At 45.8% G+C, this 19,553-nt stretch overlaps 1 protein-coding gene across 31 annotated transcripts in view; it reads right to left on the reverse strand.

Moving 5' to 3' along the window:
- The window catches only part of DLG2 (discs large MAGUK scaffold protein 2), a 921,944-nt gene that overhangs the window by 89,285 nt on the left and 813,106 nt on the right, over window positions 1-19,553 (reverse strand). For all 31 annotated transcript variants that reach the window (XM_082219075.1, XM_082219062.1, XM_082219073.1 and 28 more), the window contains one exon: window positions 7,953-8,067. In XM_082219075.1, the coding sequence (XP_082075201.1) occupies window positions 7,953-8,067 (115 nt within the window). The remainder of the gene's footprint in view (window positions 1-7,952; window positions 8,068-19,553) is intronic.

The raw sequence follows: 19,553 nt of genomic DNA on the forward strand, positions 1-19,553 counted from the left end.
AGCAAGGCTTTTTTTAAAACACACACACACACACACACACACACACACACACACACACACACAAACTGAAATGTCTAAGCCCCAGAGTTCAAGCTGGTAGAAGCCAGATCAACTGCTTAAGGTTGCAGTTCAACATCCACTGAGCTGGAAGAAAGTTCCATTGAATGCAGTGGGGCTTACTTCTAGGTAAACATGCGCAAGATTTCTCTGTGGGATTCCGAACCACAGGCATAGCCAATGTGGGGCCCTCCAGAAGTTGATGGACTACAACTCCCATCACCTCTGGCCACGCTGGCGAGGGCTGATGGGACTGGCAGTCCAGCAACAACTGCATTTGTAACAAGGAACGCGTCCCAAAGCGCTGAATTAGATGGAACAATGGCCTGACCCTTTATAGGCGAACATCATACGTTCAGTCTCCTAAAAATACCGTGGAACGTATAAAGCTTGAATGAAAAGAGCTGTAGCTTTGAGATTTCAAACTACGGCCACAACGTATTTGGATGGGAGATATACCAAAATACCCGCAAACCACCTTTTTTGTATCTGTGCCCAGGGACAAGTGGAAATTTTGTTCACCATGTTCTGAATGAGCCCTCTGGGTATAGAGTGGTATATAAATTCGATTGATGATGATGGTGTATAATTATCCTAAGGATTGGTTTCTCAAATGAATTTCCCAGAGAGTTTTATTCCTTGAATAACTGGAAGAAAACAGGTATTTGTTGATGGGGGGAGAGGAATACAGTATATGTAAGGTTTCTACATTTGCCTTAGCAACCTGATGGATCTGACAAAATAACATGTGGTCTTCTTCGCTGAGGCCCACATAGGCTAAAATGTACTTCTAATACTGTTTGTATTTCTGTGATGGCAAACGACCGTTTCAATGCCGAACGGGGACAAGCTTATATTCACAGATACTTGCATCATATGCGTAACCTGTTATATACAAGTCTCCCGGTACCTGGCTAATTCTCTCCAAACCCAGGTGAGGTCTGTGTAACACAATGCTTCTTGCTGTGATGTTTCCCCATGAACATTCTTTTGGGCCCAGGGACAGTATATGTACTTAGTTTCTGTCAGCTGGCTTTCTATAATTTAATTCCCTGCTTTTCAATCAGTAAGACTCCCAGGGCGGCTCACTGGGCAATTAAAAATGTGCAAACAATAGAGCCGAAAACAAACAGCGCAAACGCAGTCCAGCAGCGCAAAAGACAAAAATAAAGCCAAGAGAAACTGAGCAGTGTGAGGGGAAAATAAAACAGAGCGGGGGCGGGGGCGGGGAGGGAACTTGTGACCTTCCAGGATGCTTTGTTTTCCCCAAAGATCTACCACATTTTTCGCTCTATGACACACTTTCCCCCTCCTAAATAGTAAGGGGAAATGTGTGTGCGTTTTATAGAGCGAATGCAGGAGGGAGGCTCTACTCAGCGCTCCCTTTACAGAGTTGCATGGAGCGTGTGTGTGGCTCTTTGGGGCTTTTCCCCGAGGAGGGAGAAGGGCTGCTCTTGGGGGTGCCTTTCTCCCGCTGTCTAGGAGAGGCTGCGCGCGCAGTGGCGTAGCGTGGGTTGTCAGCACCCGGGGCGTAGCGTGGGTTGTCAGCACCCGGGGCAAGGCAAGTAATTTGTGCCCCCTATCTGGGTAGGGGCAGAGAGCTGCGAGTGCGAGCGCCTCCCCAGATGTTGCGGCCGGTGCGGCCGGCCCCCCCTGCACCCCCCACACTACGCCACTGTGCGCACGGCTGTCCCATAAGCCAGGACAGCAAGAGGCTATCCCAGAAGCCAGATCCCTCTTGCTGTTCTGGCTTCTGGGATTCAGAATTTTGTTCTTCTTGTTTTCCTCCTCCAAAAACTAGGTGCATCCTATGGTCTGGTGTGTCTTATAGAGCGAAAAATACGGTATGCCTTTCCCAATGCAAGGCAGTGGAAAGATCTTCATTGCACCCCCAAAAAATATGTGAGGAGAGGGAAGTCCACCCTCACCAATGACCCTTGGGTGTTTGTGACATTTCTCCCATCTTAATCTTTCCTGGGGATTTATGCTATTTTTCCCCTTAGAAGGGGCTAATTAGGCTTCCTCAACCTCAGCCCTCCAGATGTTTTTGGCCTACAACTCCCATGATCCCTAGCTAGCAGGACCAGTGGTCAGGGATGATGGGAACTGTAGTCTCAAAACATCTGGAGAGCCTGGGCTAACCGCAGCCCCAGAATGCAACTGTGGGTGAATTCCTATAGCAAAAAGGAAGCAAACCAATCTCTTCCAGTTTCGCCTCAAGAAAAACAGGCCAAGTACAGTGGTGCCTCGCAAGACGAAAAGAATCCGTTCTGTGATTCTCTTCGTCTAGCGTTTTTTCGTCTTGCGAAGCAAGCCCATTGACAGATTACCGGATTAGCGCTATTAGCACGATTAGCAGCTTTTAGCGGCTTTTAGCAGCTTATCTGCTGATCGGATCAGCTGATAAGCGGCTTAGCGGCTTAGGAAAAGGGGGGGGGAGAAAGGAAAAAAACCCAGCAGGAACTCGCAAGACACTGTCGTCTTGCGAAGCAAGCCCATAGGAAATTTGTTTTGCGAAGCACCTCCAAAACGGAAAACTCTTTCGTTTAGTGAGTTTTCCATCTTGCGAGGCATTCGTCTTGCGGGGCACCACTGTAATACGATTCTGTGTCGGTTGGTACGGCGCTACAATAAAATTTGTAATAGTCTGTTGCAATCACTGAGAAATGTTGGGATTGTTTGGTGTAATTCACTGCGTTCCCAGAGCCTGTATTCATGTGACTATTTTCTGACTGAAGTTTCCACCAGCTGTTAGTATAAGCTGCGGCGGTTAGTCTATTTTAAGAAGTTTGCTAAGTGCATGTACCGCCGGCAGCGCTGTGTTGAATATGTGCTGTTCTGGATAGGGAGTCAAGTAGAAAGCTTCTAGCACCTGATTCCCAACAAAGTCACCCTCATATCAACTTCTTTCATCTAAAACCCAGGCATCTTGTACCAGGGTGGAAAGTTTTCCATTTGGGACAATCTTAAGAGTAACAATTTTCAAAATCTGAGGTGTTATCTTCTTAGGGACACAAATATTAGAGGAAGAGTGTGGCATAGTTCTTAGATGTTTGGACTCGCTCAGTGGTAGAGCACATGCTTTGCAAACAGAAAGTCCAAAGTTCAATTCCTGGCATATGCAGGTATTATTATTATTATTATTATTATTATTATTATTTGCATACTACCCTATACCCATAGGTCTCTGGGTGGTTCAAAGCACTTGACAGCCACTGCCAGCCAGTGTGTAGACAGTCGTTAAATTAGACAAGAGGGGTGATTGGGATGTCTATATATTCGGACCCCAAATCAGAAACTTTTCTGGAAATTGGTAACTTCTGGTACTCACAAGGCTGTCACCCCCTTATCCTCACAAATTCCTCCTAACCTTCGTGTCTCATTCTTCCAATATTTGTATGAGGACACTGAACCTCCGTTACGGAATTATTTGGACCCTGAGCTACTTGAAGAAGCCGGAGGTAAAAATCTAACAGGCTGTGTATCCACCATGGATTTACTACCAGATCTTTCGGTTTGCATTATTTGGCCCAGTCTACACACCCTTCACGGGTGGCGGGTGGCGCTGGGGGTTAAACAAAAAATGCCTCTGAATACCAGTTGCTGGAATGCATCAGTGGGAATGGCCTGTTGCTCCCATGTCCAACTTCTGGGTCAGGGACGTGGGTGGCGCTGGGGGTTAAACCACAGAGCCTAGAACTTGCCTATCAGAAGGTCGCGGTTAGAATCCCCACAATGGGGTGAGCTCCTGTTGCTCGGTCCCTGCTCCTGCCAACCTAGCAGTTCGAAAGCACGTCAAAGTGCAAGTAGATAAATAGGTACCGCTCTGGCGGGAAGGTAAATGCCGTTTCCGTGCACTGCTCTGGTTCACCAGAAGCGGCTTAGTCATTCTGGCCACATGACCCAGAAGCTGTACGCCGGCTCCCTCGGCCAGTAAAGCGAGATGAGCGCCGCAACCCCAGAGTCGGCCACAACTGGACCTAATGGTCAGGGGTCCCATTACCTTTACCTTACACACCCTTCAGAATATGATAGTAAAACAGATCATGCCACTCTAGACTACAGGCGGGGAAAATCATATTTCTGAATGCAAGGGGGGTTCACCTGACACCTTCATTGTACACCTTTAGGCGCCAGGCGAAAACGTTCCTCTTCGACTAGGTCTTGGGCTGATTAACATCTTACACCCTTTTAAATGTGTTTGTGGGAGGGGGTGGCTAGAGGGGGGGGTGGGGTTATTGGTTGGTTTTGTTCTTGTTTTTCTATTGTATTTTGTGTTCCGGTCATGTATTTTTATGCTGTGAGATGCCCTGAGATCTATGGATGAAGGGCAGTATATAGATTTAATAATAATAATAATAATAATAATAATAATAATAATAATAATAATAATAATTGCTATTTGTAGTAGTAGTAGTAGTAGTAGTAGTAAGAAAAAGCAGCACAGCAAGAACCCATCTGGTGGACAAACCTTCCACCCAATGCATTAGTTTTCTAATTGTAGGGAGTTATGGATGTATGTTCAGAAATGGCATCCTTCACTTGCAGTAAGATGCAGTACAGTCTACGCTATTCCCTTTAGGGAGCCAGCTTGTAATGCAGTTGGTGCAAGCAGGCCTCAGAAACAAGATCAGGAGGTACCCTGTGGAGGTATCAAGGTCAGATCGCACGGCACATTGATAATAAGAACGCTACCAAACCTTACAAAGCGGTCTCTCCACTCCCATTATCCACAAGAGCTAGTAATCTGCTCTGATTCAAATGAAAGGCAAGGATCTCTAATTGCCACATTTAGCACCCTGTGTCAAATTTCAGTCCTTGCCTGAAAGGGAAGACGAAAAAGCGCTCTCAGTGGTGTCTGGTGTTCGTTGGGACCAGTAGGGTGGAAGGCAGGGAGCACAGCAATAAGTGGAATCAGAATCAGTGACTACAGCCAATTTTGTCTCTTTCTTCCTCTCTGCTGAGCTCCAATCTGCCTTGCATCCGGTCTCTGGTACTTTCTCCAGAAGGAGCTGACCAGGGTTCTGATCACCTGCAACTTGCCTATTCTCTTTCTAAGTATCACCAGTACCCCTCTGCAGTCCTCACCTATTGGATCTCTCATGCGCACCTACAGTCTATACTGGAAACCACCAATCCAGCAAGGGGTTTGTGAGAAGTAATAAAACCACCCCCTTCCTCTATATCACACCGTGCAACAGATTTTAATGGGAAGCTAATCCTGGCCGAAAAGCAGAGTTCAAAAGAGACACACGCAATAAATAAATAAAAATGTGCCACATGGATCCAGAGATCAGAAGCAGAGTTATCAGCACAAGCAGCATTGCAGGGACTCTCTCCTGGACACTGCACAACTTCTCTGTTCCTATAGGCAACAATGCCCACCATCGCTGTACATCCCCCACAGCACTTTTGCCATGCCCACTCCATACAGCATCACTCAGCTATCAGTGCACTGACTGCCCCACTGATGTTTTGCAAGAACAGTTCCCCATTAGTTCTCCTGACCCTTCGCATCCAGAAGAAACCAAATTGAGATCATTAAGCCACACGCCGAGGTGCAGTTTTTCCTCCCAGCGGGGGACCCTCATTTCCTTCTCCCTGTCATGCCGACATATTCTTAAGAGCCCATGCTTAATTGGATCTTTGTAAGGTCATCATCTGAGTTAGTTCCACCATGAGCAATCACCACTACTAGGGGGTTGACAAATTGCCTTCCTCCAATTTGCAGTCTTCAAGATGGAGGTGGGGCGGAGAGCGGTGGAAAATGAGAAATGGACGTACTTAAGGAGGGGGTTGCTGTTAAGAAAGACTAGGGGCTGCCTCCCTCCCGCTCATCAAAACTGCCCAGAGTTTGTGCATAAAGTGAGAGAACCATAAAGCACGTCAAAGCTCTTAATTCCTTTCTCTCAAAAGAACCTCTTTACACATACATAATTTTTCGTTCTGTGGAACTACACTAGCCCCTCTTGTATATGGTTACCAGATTGTTTTCAATGAATCAGGGGACACTTTTTAAATTTTTTTGAAGCTGAGTAGCAACAGGGAGTCAGTAGTGGGGATGGTGAGGCAAAAGACACTGGGCCCAAGCACACATGCATATTGTATAAAGGTGCAAATCTCTTCTTTCACACCCTGTGAAACATAAATGCGCAGAGTTTTTTTTAAAACTGGGCAACGGTGCGCCGCGTGCCTGTGACTCCCGAGCCTTCCCCCTTTGTTTTGACAGATCAGGGGAGGATCGGGAGTCATGGGCAGGTGGCTGTTGCTCAGGAGGGGCCAGCCTGTTAGCGCAGTTGGGAGCTGCTCGCTGCCATGGCACAGGAAAAATGGTGGGCACCATGGCAGCGAGCAGCTCCTGAAGCCAGCCACACCCAACTGCGCTAACAGGCTGGCTCCGGGCTGCTGAGGCTGCCACTGCCACGTTTCCCGGGGACAGATTTGTGATTTTGGGGACATCCCAAGGATGGAATTTGTCCGGGACAGATTTGCAAATCCGGGGACTGTCCCTGGGAACTGGGGATGTCTGGTAATCCTACTCTTGTAGTGTGTGGCAAATGCTATTCGGAAGCCCCCAGGTGTGGTGGTAGAATACATCAAGCGGGATTAGTGGCCACTGTAGAGCCTCTATGAGAAGCCCAGCTGCTGGTAGGAACAGAAGCTGCCTTTGGCTGTAGAGGAGAACATACCCATTGTGGCAAGAAGCCACTAATAGCATCCATGAGTTTGCTCAACCCTCTTTCAAAGCCAACCAAGTTGGCGTTCATCACTGCTTCTTGAGGGAGTGCATCCCCTAGTTTAGCTCTGCACCCCACCCTGTGGCCTCTATTTACGATGGATCTGGTTGCTGTGGGCTGAGGAGGGATTCTACCCTGAATGGAACCTGGGATCTTGGCATTTTGCCTTATTCATAGCATGGTGGCGCCCGCCCTGTGGAATGCCCTCCCATCGGATGTCAAGGTGATGGACAACTACCTGACATTCAGAAGACATCTTAAGGCGGCCCTATTCAGGGAAGTTTTTAATGTATGATATTTTAGTGTTTTCTGGTTTCTGTGGAAGCCGCCCAGAGTGGCTGGGGAAACCCAGCCAGATGGGCGGGGTACAAATAATAATAATAATAATAATAATAATAATAATAATAATAATAATAATTATTATTATTATTATTATTATTATTATTATTATTATTCTGTCCTCATCTTATGCACAGTGTTCCATCATAGCATAACTGGTTCTGGTGGTGCGTTAGCCAAGGGCTGTAACTAGCGGGTAAACTCCCTGCATAGCCCCACAGGGCATCCTCTTAAGAGTCCTTGGGATTAAGGGCTGGTGGGTCAGCCAATCTCAGGACCAGCACGCAGCTATGTTTCCAGGTTGCAGGTGACAGGCAGATCACCACTGGTTGTCCTAAAGACAGAGGTCTGACTCCCTATAAGTCAGCTTCCTGCATTCCTATGATCTCGGCACATGGGCAGACCTATAAGCAAAGAAGCACTCCTTCTTTGGGTTCCCAAGCCATTTAAAGAAAACGTAATCATGCTGTTTGCCACTGTCATATGAAGAGCACTGCAGGATCAGACCAAAGGCCCATGCTCTTTCCTACTATGACCAACCAGCTGCTTATTGAACGTTCACAAGCACTCTTGGAAGTGAAACAGCACTCTTCTGTTTAAACATATAGCCTCTGATACTGGAAGTAGTATATATTATAAGTCACTTTGGGATGCCTCATGGAAAGCTATGATGATGATGATGATGATGATGATGATGATGATGATGAAGCCATTGTGGCCAGTAGCCTTTGACAACCTCATTCTCCATCAGTTCAATTCTCTAGTTCCATTTTCTCTGCTGATTTTTTGTGTGTCATTTTGTCATATTTGCATCCCTACCTGACATAGAGGGAACGTTTCTGATTGGTTCGCAGGGAGCCCGACCCAGAACTCATGCTGTGATTCATCATCTGTTCACGCAGGTCATGGATTTTGGCCTCAAATCGAGCGTACTCTGAAAAATAATGCAAATAGATCAATCAATTAATGAACCCTTAGCAATCACCAGCTCATCATTACATCCCCCCCCTTTTCTTTTAGTGAGACTGATTAAACATGGAAGACTGTGATCACGATAAGGTCGGACCACATGCCAAGAATCTGGGCCAATTGATCAGTCTGCATATTTAAGGTCATTAAGAAGAATGTGAACAGTCCACCACGTTTAAAAACAAAATAGATATACAAAGCTCCTAAACAGCAATTGCCATGAAAGGAAAGGCTAACTAAAACCTCCAGCAAAGTATCACACTGGAATTGGCTAGGCACATGATAAAAGCTGTGTAACGGCAAAGTTTAATGGACTAATCAATTAAGTGATGCAATGAATGAAGACCTAATCACATATTAAGCTGTAATCACTAATGAAGATCTGACATCGATTAAAAATAGGGACGGCAGCAAGCAACGATTCCAGCATTCAGTGTGGGGGAAAGAACACAAGAACATAAGAAGCTCCCTGCTGAATGAGGCCAGTTGCCCATCTAGTTCAGCACCCATGAAAATCTGTTTCTGCCCATTCACAGCCCCCATCTCCAGCCTATTGCTACCTGAATTGATTCAGTCTCTAGCTCCAAGGCTCAGGAAAGAGGCAGAAAGGCTGGACACTCTCTCTGTCCCCTCTCCTAAATATTTGCCTTGTACCCCCACGAAACACCCCCGTCTGGGGCTAAAGGGAGCCTAAAGGAGTGTGTGATTGCACTCAGCTTGTGACCCTCTGGCAAGACTGGCCTACCTAGGCTGGCTGTTGTGGAAAGGTGGGAGAAATATATAGGCGTGTGCTGTCTGAGAAGCTTCTGGTGGTTATGAAGCCATCACTGATTCACACTTCACTTCTATGAAGCCCCACCAAGATGTGGGGCAGCCCCATGTAGTAAGGAACTGCAGCCTTCCTCAAAGTCTTTCTTTGCTATTCCCATTTCCGATGCCTGCTAGTGCAACCAGTGCATACAAAGATTATGTGGTCTGTTGCAGGCAAAACAGTCCAAATGTGAGATTGATGGAGGACCATTGTTGCAACATCTGCTTTGCATCTTCTTCAGGATCACTTCTGCAGTAAAAGAAAGCCAAATGGGCAGCCACTACATCCAAGCCAAATAACTTTCTTGTGCCAGCCATTGGCCATGACAAATCTGAATAACAAAGAACACAAGCAAAAGGGGTGTCACGCTACATATAATGGTCTTTATTTAGATCTCTGTGTCTCCCTTACAGTTCAATGCTATACTGTCCAGGGTGATCTTTAATAATAATAATTTATTTATATCCCGTCCTCCCCAGCCGAAGCCGGGCTCAGGGCGGCTAACAACAAGAAAACAGTACAAAAGTACAGCATAAACAACTCTAAAATCATTCATTATAAAATTAATTAATTCAAGCCACTGGCAACCATTGGGCCAGAGCTCCGCGAAGATTGCCGAGGGAGGGAGTCAGGCTGTGCCCTGGCCAAAGGCCTGGTGGAACAGCTCTGTCTTGCAGGCCCTGCGGAAAGACGTCAAGTCCCGCAGGGCCCTGGTCTCTTGTGGCAGAGTGTTCCACCAGATCAGAGCCACAGCCAAAAAAGCCCTGGCTCTAGTTGAGGCCAGCCTAACTTCTCTGTGGCCTGGGACCTTCAAGATGTTTTTATTTGAAGACCGTAAGTTTCTCTGTGGGGCACAGTGGTGTAGCGTGGGGGCTGCAGGGGGGCCCGGCCGCACCGGACACAACATCTGGGGGTTAGGGTTAGGGGGTGCAAATCCACGGGTTAGGGGGTGCAAACCCACAGGTTAGGGGGCGCAAATTACTTGCCTTGCCCCGGGTGCTGACAACCCACACTACGCCACTGGTGGGGCATACCAGGAGAGGTGGTCCCGTAGGTACGAGGGTCCTAGGCCGTATAGGGCTTTAAAGGTTAAAACCAGCACCTTAAACATGATCCTGTACTCCACCGGGAGCCAGTGCAGCTGGTATAGCACCGGGTGAATGTGATCTCGCAGTGAAGACCTCGTAAGGAGTCTCGCTGCGGCATTCTGGAGTTTCTGGGTCAGTCTCAAGGGCAGCCCCACGTAGAGCGAGTTACAATAATCCAGTCTGGAGGTGACTGTCGCGTGGATCACAGTGGCTAGGTCAGGGCGAGAGAGGTAAAATGGTGACTTTATGAGCCACTGAAGTGTTTACATCACTAAGAAGCCAAAGGACCTTCTCTGCAGGGAAGAGACATCTTTTCTGTACGGAGAATGGTAAGCCTCCTGGGTCCAATGTATAGTGGGCAATGTAGTAAACTGTGCAAGATGTCTTCCACCTGTGGTTGCTCACATATACAGAGTCTGTCTTCGTACAGTACCCTGTTATATTGTCCATCTAGGATGCCAGAGGGCATAGCTTGAAAACGCAACTCAGTAAAAGCGAATCTAAGTGAGGCTGGCTGGAGATTTGACAGCCACTACACAAAGTCTCTGTGTCTTCATATTTTCTTCCTTATCACGTTAGGTAACATTCCCTGATATCACACTGACTAAATGACCGCAGGAAAGAACCAAAGTGGAGAAATTAAGTAACTTACACACTCTACCTAACTAAATGCATAAATTACGTTGTCATTACATTATTCCAACCCATTCATTTCAATGAAAAGGCAATGCAATGCATACTGGGGTGGGTGGGTGGTGGAGATGGAAGCCGTGATCGACTACATATCATTTGCAGACCAAAAGCAACCGCGGGAAATACCGATCGAAGTTGCTGCACTGATTTCCGTTCCGGACATAGGACATGGGAGGCATAAGCAAACATCAGCATTTTTTGTTTCTGTTTTCGTTGCAATCCTTTGACCTCTCCGTCCGCAGGTTCCCCATCACTTCCCTGCTACATGGAGTGGTGTATCCACTGGCCCCACCCTGGTCCCACTAGCCTGGAGATGTACTAAATCAGTACAGTGGTACCTTGGTTCCCGAACAGCTTAGGTTTCAAAGAGGGACAGAGCACATCATTCAAGACACCCCAAGGTACCATGGCACACTGGTTGAAAACCACTGCATTAGCCCATAACTGGCAAAATTTGACCACCACAATTGCAACTGCGTCCCTGTGGCTTTGTTCTAAGCTACACTATTTCCATGGTTTTGAATTCCTATTCTCCCCAGCCCCCTACTTTTTCACCATCTGCAGCATTTCCAGGTTCAGATGGCAGCTCCGGATCTCTGTCCACAAATCTCCTATCATGTGAGAACATTTTTATTTGAAGGCTCATGAAGAGAATACTCTTGAGCATGTACTGATAGACTGCCCTCTTCCCATCACCACCAAGGCCATCACCTTCCTCACGCTAGCCTGTACGTGCAAGGAGAGAATAGTCCTTCTCTCTTTCTCATTCTGAAAGTCTTAAGAGCTGAACTTCACTTCTACAGAAAGCTTGAAACTCATTTCCAGAGGACTCTCTTTGTAACATCTGAAGTGGCTCATTGTCTGTACCTTGTCCCCTGACTGCAGATGTTCTAGCTAGCTAGCTAGCTTTAGTTCTATATAAAGATATTTCATTTTCAGCACAGCCTTTCTCTTTAATAAATAATGTAGAAATTCCATGCAAGTAGACGTGGGAGTTGACATCTATATTTAGACTCCGATGGGCAGAGTGAGGAGTAAGATCAAAAAGCTAAGTCTCAGATAATGCAGCATCAGATGATCAGCAGTTTCCATTCTAAGCAGAACTGAACTCCCACATGAACTTGAGCAATACAGTATTTCTTTGCTCTAGCCCCCCGCCCAGCCCAGTTCACGTGGATACACCCTGCGAGACTGCATTTCTGTTCGAGGATGTGCAAAACCTTTCACTCGAGCTTCAAGGTTATTTCTTCCTTCTTATATCAGCATGGAATACATCTTTGCAACAGTGGATTTGAAATTTCCGCAACATGGATCCGAATCACTGATACACAGGGCATACAGTATGTCTTAAGAGCCACAATTGTGCAGCATGTTGTATTCACTTTGTTTTTCAAGGCTATTTGTCCTTTCTGACATTGCATGTTCAGAACATTTATCTGCAAAACCGGATCTGAACAATTGCACAAATCACCGTTTCACATGGCATGTCCAGAACTGAGCACCAGGTTGATCCTTCAAAGGGACAGTGGTATATTTTGCTGTTTTGCAACTTTGAACCCACTGATAGGCATTTAGGTGCAGAATTCCTAAACCCAGAACTGGAGTACAGCTCAGTGTGAATTTCAAAAAGATGGCTGTGCTTTAGTGTTCCTATTGTTTTAAAATGTTAAAAGTTCACTGTTAAATGCGAACTGTCTCTCCTCCATCCCTGATCACAACTGCCTGAGCTGAGAAGGTGCTCAAAGGATTTTTATTCTTTCATTCTTAGCCTTGCAGAGCCACTCTTCTGCACTAGGCTCCAGCTGGCGGACTTTAGGACTCTAATTAAAAACCCCCAAAGATGATCTTGCAAGTCTGAAGTCTGCCCACTGCTGCTGCAAATAATGAAGCCGATTTCTTTTCAGCGTGGGAAGGGAGTTAGCCACTGAAGCAGCCGAAGGATCTTGTGACAGGATCACCCACTTAAAGCGATATTGCTTTCTGAATTTATCCCAAACCAAGATATTAAAAGCACAGGATATCTGATGGAGGTGCAGGGAGGGAACTGAGATGCATAACCCTGTGATGACAAAGCACATTTTAGTGACTGAATCAAATTGCTATTTCTCGTTCCCTTCTTTCCCACCTCCTCTTCCCTCTTCCTGGATCCATTTAAGTCAGGGCTGGGAAAGCTGTTGTTGGAGTCCAATGACACCTGGAGGGTCACAGTCTCCCCATTTGTGGTTCATGGAGAAGGGCTGGAGCTCAGTGGGACAGCATCTGCTTTGCATGTATAAGGTCTCAGGTTCAACCGCCGACAGCTCCAGGGAGGTCCTCAAGGAGGGCACAGATCTGCATATGTTAATTTAGATACTGTATATAGCTGCCAATTTAAAAAGGAGAAAAACCATAGGTCTGACCGTAGTGGGGACCAGGGGACCACTTGGTTCAATGCACGGTCTAGGTGCTGCTAATTGTACAATGATTCTTCAACATCAACTTCGTTGGACTGGTCATCTTGTGTGGATGCCTGATGATCATCTTCCAAAGCAACTACTCTATTCCGAACTTAAAAATGGAAAGCGTAATGCTGGTGGTCAACAAAAGAGGTTTAAAGACTGTCTCAAGGCAAATCTTAAAAAATGTAGTATAGACACCGTCAACTGGGAAACACTGGCCTGCGAGTGCTCCAGTTGGAGAACAGCCTTTACCAAAGGTGTCATGGGCTTTGAAGACAATGGAACTCATGACGCAAGGGAGAAACGTGCTAAGAGGAAGGCACGCTTGGCAAATCCACACCGTGATCAACTCCCGCCCAGAAACCAATGTCCGCACTGTGGAAGGACGTGTGGATCCAGAACAACGATGGCTTTAGCAGGGTTTTGGGTGCGACACTCCTCTTTTGTTTATTGAAATATTTCTAGAGCATACTTTCATTTAAAAAAAAATAAGCAGATACTCAGCGCCATGTTCTCTGAGCTATAGTGAACTGTAAGAATTGTTTCCCAGAGTTCTACATTTATTCACTATTCAAGGCATATATATTCTACCCTTTTGCCTCAAAAGCTCCTAGAAAGGCTTACAAATCTGTAAGAAAAGCACAGTCTCTGCCCTTAGGATCACAAAAGACACAGCATGAGAAAGAAAAAGCGAGGAGGAAGGAAAGGGGAAAGAACAGACTTAGGCGCATATATATATATATATATATATATATATATATATATATATATATAATCATTAATGCCACAAGGCTCTTGTAATGACCAGGTTGTATGAAACAAGCTACTTGCTGTTCAAAAAGTAGGGGTAGAGGTAGCTTGGACTGAAGATGGAAGCTTCTTGGTCATTAAAAAAATAATGTTATTTCTTGTAAAAAACACTTTCCATTTAGTAAGGTAGGACATCCCAGAGAAAATTTTAATGACAAAAGCTTTTTAAAGAGGCACTGCTAACTAGGCTCAGAGTTAGCATCAAATAAATCATTTCACTACTATTGCCACAGACACAAACTCCCCCCCTCAAACTAATCAACAAAGCTTTACAGCATTTTCCCCACTTCTAAGATGGTTACTAGTTCAGAGAGGGTTCAGATGTAATACCATGCTTCTATAAGAGGCTGAATTTGAAGGAACATAGATAGAAAATTATGGAATGAAAAATCCAGATATAGTTTCTATGAAAGATGCACACCAAGAGGAGCCTAGCGTCTTCGCTATGAATCCTTCCCATTAAAACTGTGCTATGAATCTTTCCAATGGAAACTGCATTGATGTTCCATTCTGACGTAGGTTTTTAAAAAAATGTGTATCGCTCAACATTTGTCGTTCCATCATTATTCTTGTGGAAGCAAATCTCTTTATTTTAGAAACTGTCTTTCAAATAGAACATGATCTTATTTGTCCAAGACCCGCAGGATGTCTGTTTGCACAGAGGCCTGCACAAACAGAATCAGGTTACAGAGGACTCAACAAATTTGGACAAACTGAAGTTTCAGATCACCAAGGTCAAGGTCAAGGTTGATTCAGTGCTCTGGTCACCTCTGAATTCACAATGATGTCAACAGATACTACAACAGGGATATTTAAAGTCAATGTGAACAGTTTTTGTTTTTTTTACTGCTCTCTTTAAATTTTGAAGTTTTGATTCTTTTCAAAACTTTTGATTGGAATTCTTATTTTTGTGTGCTCTTCTCTGGGCACAGTCATCTAGTTTTACTCAGAGTAAACCCACTGAAAATAATTAACTGGACTGAGGGGATAGCAATCTTAGACGCAAGAAGCTGGCTTCAGTAAGCCAGTGTAGCTTAAGGAATAACAACAACAACAACAACAACAACAACAACAACAACAACAACAACAACAACATTTTTTATTTATACCCATCTGGCTGGGTTTCCCCAGCCACTCTGGGCGGCTTCCAACAAAGTATTAAAATACAGTGGTCTGTTAAACATTAAAAGCATCCCTAAACAGGGCTGCCTTCAGATGTCTTCTAAAAGTCTGGTAGTTGTTTATCTCTTTGACATCTGGTAGGAGGACGTTCCACAGGGCCGGTGCCACTACCGAGAAGGTGCTCTGCCTGGTTCCCTGTAACTTGGCTTCTCGCAGTGAGGGAACTGCCAGAAGGCCCTCGGCGCTGGACCTCAGTGTCCGGGCAGAATGATGGGGGTGGAGGCGCTCCTTCAGGTATACTGGACCGAGGCCGTTTAGGGCTTTCAAGGTCAGCAGCATCTTTTTGAATTGTGCTTGGAAATGTACTGAGAGCCAATAAAGTTATGCCAGATTCAAACTCTGCTTAGCAGCAAGGTTACCGCTGGCTGAGATGTCAGGGGCAGAGGAAGGGGGGTACAGTGGGGGCGGGCCGCGCCGGGTGTCACCACTGAGGGTGTGTGTGACAAAATGCACTCACCATAGGGCCAAACAAACCCGTGTTGCAAAGAGAATGTCAGCAATGTCTAGGCAACACGATGACCATGTACATACATAATAGACAATCTTTACAGAATTCCTTCAAACCATAACAAGTATGAAATGAACTCTTTAGACTGGAAGACACAAGATCTACCCACTCAGAATGGCAGATGAAGGTGATAGACTACATGGGACTGGCTGAAATGACTGGCAGAATCCGAGACCAGAGGAAAGAGACGGCGGAAGAAGATTGGAAGAAATTTAAAATCTATCTTAAGAGATATTGTAAAATTAATGAGTGTTAAAATGTTATGATTATAGAAAGTAAGTGGATTACAGTTGTAAAGATTAAGTTAAAAGAAAAGAAAAGAATACAACTAGATAAAATTAAGGGTGAGGATTTGCTGAATTAAATTTGAAATTGGAATGCAGAAAGGGGAGGTATGAGGAGGTCGGTGAAGTAAGTTTTAAGAAAATAAGGTTTTGAAATTATACTTGTTTGTTTTTGTGTTTGTTTGTAGTGAGTATGTTTATATAATTTGTGAAAATTCAATAAATATTATTATTAAAAAAACCCAAAATGAACTCTTTAGTCTCAAAGCCTCTGAAAATCTTTAAATGAAGCAAGGTACCAGACTTTGTATGATGAAAGATAAGCTGTGAAGTTTTGTGTATTCAGCAAATATGAAGTCCAAGACTGAACAGTGATTCCAGATATGGACTACTGTTTCGTAGAATTCTTCGTCAGCGTGGTGGGAGGATATAGAATTGCTTCATAAACCCATCTTATTTCAAATGAATGCAAGTAAATGAAAATATCAAATGCTGTGGAACAGTGCTCATGTAATGATGTAGTCACCATGGGGCCTGCCGCACGCCCAAGCCACGTGTCTCTCCTGGGAGTGATGCAGTGGCTTGGGCACCCGAAGGCTCCACGTTGCCCCAAACGGTCCGCCCGCTGCCTCCCCCCCAGCTGTAGGGTGGCTGAGTGGGAGGAGACAGGCAGACTCCTCAGAGGCCCCATGGAACGTCCTGCCCCAGCTCATCCCACCCCTGGGCGCAGGACACACGCGCCGCCCCAGGAGCCCAATCGACTTGCTCCGCCGCTGGATGTCCTAAGCCCGGCAGATGGAAAACAAGTTTTTAAGACAGTGTTTGAGTTGCACCAGCTTTTTTGCTGGCTTAACTCATGCTGGGATGCCAGGTCATGTGACTGATCTGAACAGGCTTAGAATCAAACCTAAGGTTCAAGGGATATTTGCACCAGTCCTGCTAATTATTAGCTAGCTAGGCATCTACTGCATCAGACCTGTGCTCCGACTCAGACAGTTGGAATACAGAGTGACAACTTTCAGCTCACTTAACCCCCGTCCCAATCTGATGCAGTGTGAGAAAGCAACAGCAGCTTCTCCTGCATGGGAGCTCCATCTTCTCTTGTTGGAAAATAAATAATAATAATAATAATAATAATAATAATAATAATAATAATAATACAGTAGTAATAATAATAATAATTTATACCCCGCCTTCTGGCTGGGTTTTCGTAGCCACTCTTGGCGGCTTCCAACTGAATATTAAAAGCAATACAGCATCAGACATTAAAAACTTCCCTTAACAGGGAAGTTGTCTTTTAAAAGTAAAATAGTTTTTTTATTGCCTTGATATCTGTTGGGAGAGCATTCCACAGGGCGGGTGCCACTACCGAGAAGGCCCTCTGTCTGGTTCCCTGTAACCTCACTTCTCGTAGCAAGGGAACCGTCAGAAGGCCCTCAGCACTGGACTTCAGTGTCCGGGCTGGATGATGGGGGTGGAGATGCTCCTTCAGGTATACAGGACCGAGGCCGCTTAGGGCTTTAAAGGTCAGCACCAACACTTTGAATTGTGCTTGGAAATGTACTGGGAGTCAATGAAGATCTTTCAGGACCAGTGTTATATGGTCTTGGCGGCCACTCCCAGTTACCAGTCTAGCTGCCTCATTCTGGATTAATTGCAGTTTCTGAGACACCTTCAAAGGTAGCCCCACGTAGAGCACATTGCAGTAGTCCAAGCGGGAGATAACTAGAGCATGCACCACTCTGGTGAGACAGTGCACAGGTAGGTAGGGTCTCAGCCTGCATACCAGATGGAGCTGGTAAACAGCTGCCCTGGACACAGAATTAACCTGCGCCTCCATGGACAGCTGTGAGTCCAAAATGACTCCCAGGCTGTGACCTGGTCCTTCAGGGGCACAGTCACCCCATTCAGGACCAGGGAGTCCTCCACACCGGCCCACCCCCTGTCCCCCAAGAACAGTACTTCTGTCTTGTCAGGATTCAACCTCAATCCGTTAGCTGCCATCCAACCTCCAACCGCCTCCAGACACTCACATAGGACCTTCACCTGTGTTGGAGAAGGAAGGTAGCTCAGTGGTAGAGCAGAAGGCGCCAGGTTCAATTCCCAGCAGCTCAAGGTAGGGCTTGGAAGAATCTGGACTGGACCTTGTTGTTAACCAATTCCTGTCCTCATCTGTCTTTATAACACTGTGTTTTACGTCTCCCCTCTCCCCTTGCGATGCTGCTTTCCTGTTTGCTTTATGCATTTTTGCCTTCTGCTTTCAGATGCTAAGCTTTTCAGAAATGCTTTGAAATAGCATTAACGTGGAAAGGAATGTGTAAGAGAAACCAAGCGTCAGCTGTAACCAATTTTTGAGTGTGCCTCTTTCTCCTCCAGGGTACCATGGTGAATGGCTGAGGTAACAGCTGTGCCATACTTCTGAAGGGCAGTGGAGCCTGAGAGAGGCGGGGGCGGCAACAGGATTCTCTGCCAGTGTCCAGTTGTGTTTGAAGGCCTGTCAGGATTCTGCATATCTGCTGCCCCCTGTCAACGTGTCTTTGCACTAGAGGCTGACTCTGATCTTCTCTGTCACTGCGATTTCTGTGGGGTCTCAACTCCATGGAAGCTTCCCCTCCAGGGGAGCTTAGAATCTTAAGCCTTAGCTGGCCTCCAGCGCTGCCCTATGAACGATGCCAAGATCTTCTGTTTGCCAAGGCTCCGAGAAAGCTTGCTCAAGAGAGACCTGTTTTAATTAATATTTTAATTTCCTCGAGAAGATTGAGCAGGTTGAGGGTTGAGCAAACGCACAGTGGCTTTCCATTTCTCTGTACTTCTAACATGCGGAGGTTGTTTCTTCTCTCGCCTGTCCTGAATGGAAATCTGTTGGGTGGTAAGCACCAGCGGTCAGCTGATGGAGGAGGCCAGTCTGCGATCATGCTGATAACAGCAACCTGATTTGTAGAAATCAGCAGGCAACCCTTTTCACAGCATGGGGATAAATGATAACTAGCAATGTCTAAGCACTGATATATTGCGAACTCAGAGCATAGCTACAGTGGCAGCCCAAAATGCTGACAACTCTACTTTGCCTTGCATCTAATAAATAAATAAGTCTAATTCCAGAGCTGCTGTTTTTCAAAATTCAGCCCCTTCCCTTTTGATAATAATAATAATAATAATAATAATAATAATAATAATAATTACAATTACAGGTGCTATTTTTCTAGAAATAGCCAGAGCTGGAGCTCACCACAAACTTCTCCCTTGTTTTCTTAGAATCAGTGGCGTAGCGTGGGGGGGTGCAGGGGGGGCGGCCGCACCGGGCGCAACACCTGGGGGTTAGGGTTAGGGTGCGCAAATCCACGGGTTAGGGGGCGCAAATTACTTGCCTTGCCCCGGGTGCTGACAACCCACGCTACGCCACTGCTTAGAATGTTAATGGCTCCCACCTGAGAGGTGAGCACTGGCTGGGAAAAAAGCCCTGATTATTAGTGTTATTATGCATGTGGGACAGCTCTTAGGAAGAAGAAGAAAAGAATAAATAAATCCTGTTTATTTAACTGGTGTGCAGTCCAAAACACCAGCAACACTGGATGCTGAAGACTGGAGGAAGTTTAGGGTAGCATCTCAACCATATGCAAGATGAGAGGAGAGGACC

This window comes from Podarcis vaucheri, assembly GCF_965113315.1.
Source record: "Podarcis vaucheri genome assembly, chromosome: 4".
Classification (NCBI taxonomy): domain Eukaryota; kingdom Metazoa; phylum Chordata; class Lepidosauria; order Squamata; family Lacertidae; genus Podarcis; species Podarcis vaucheri.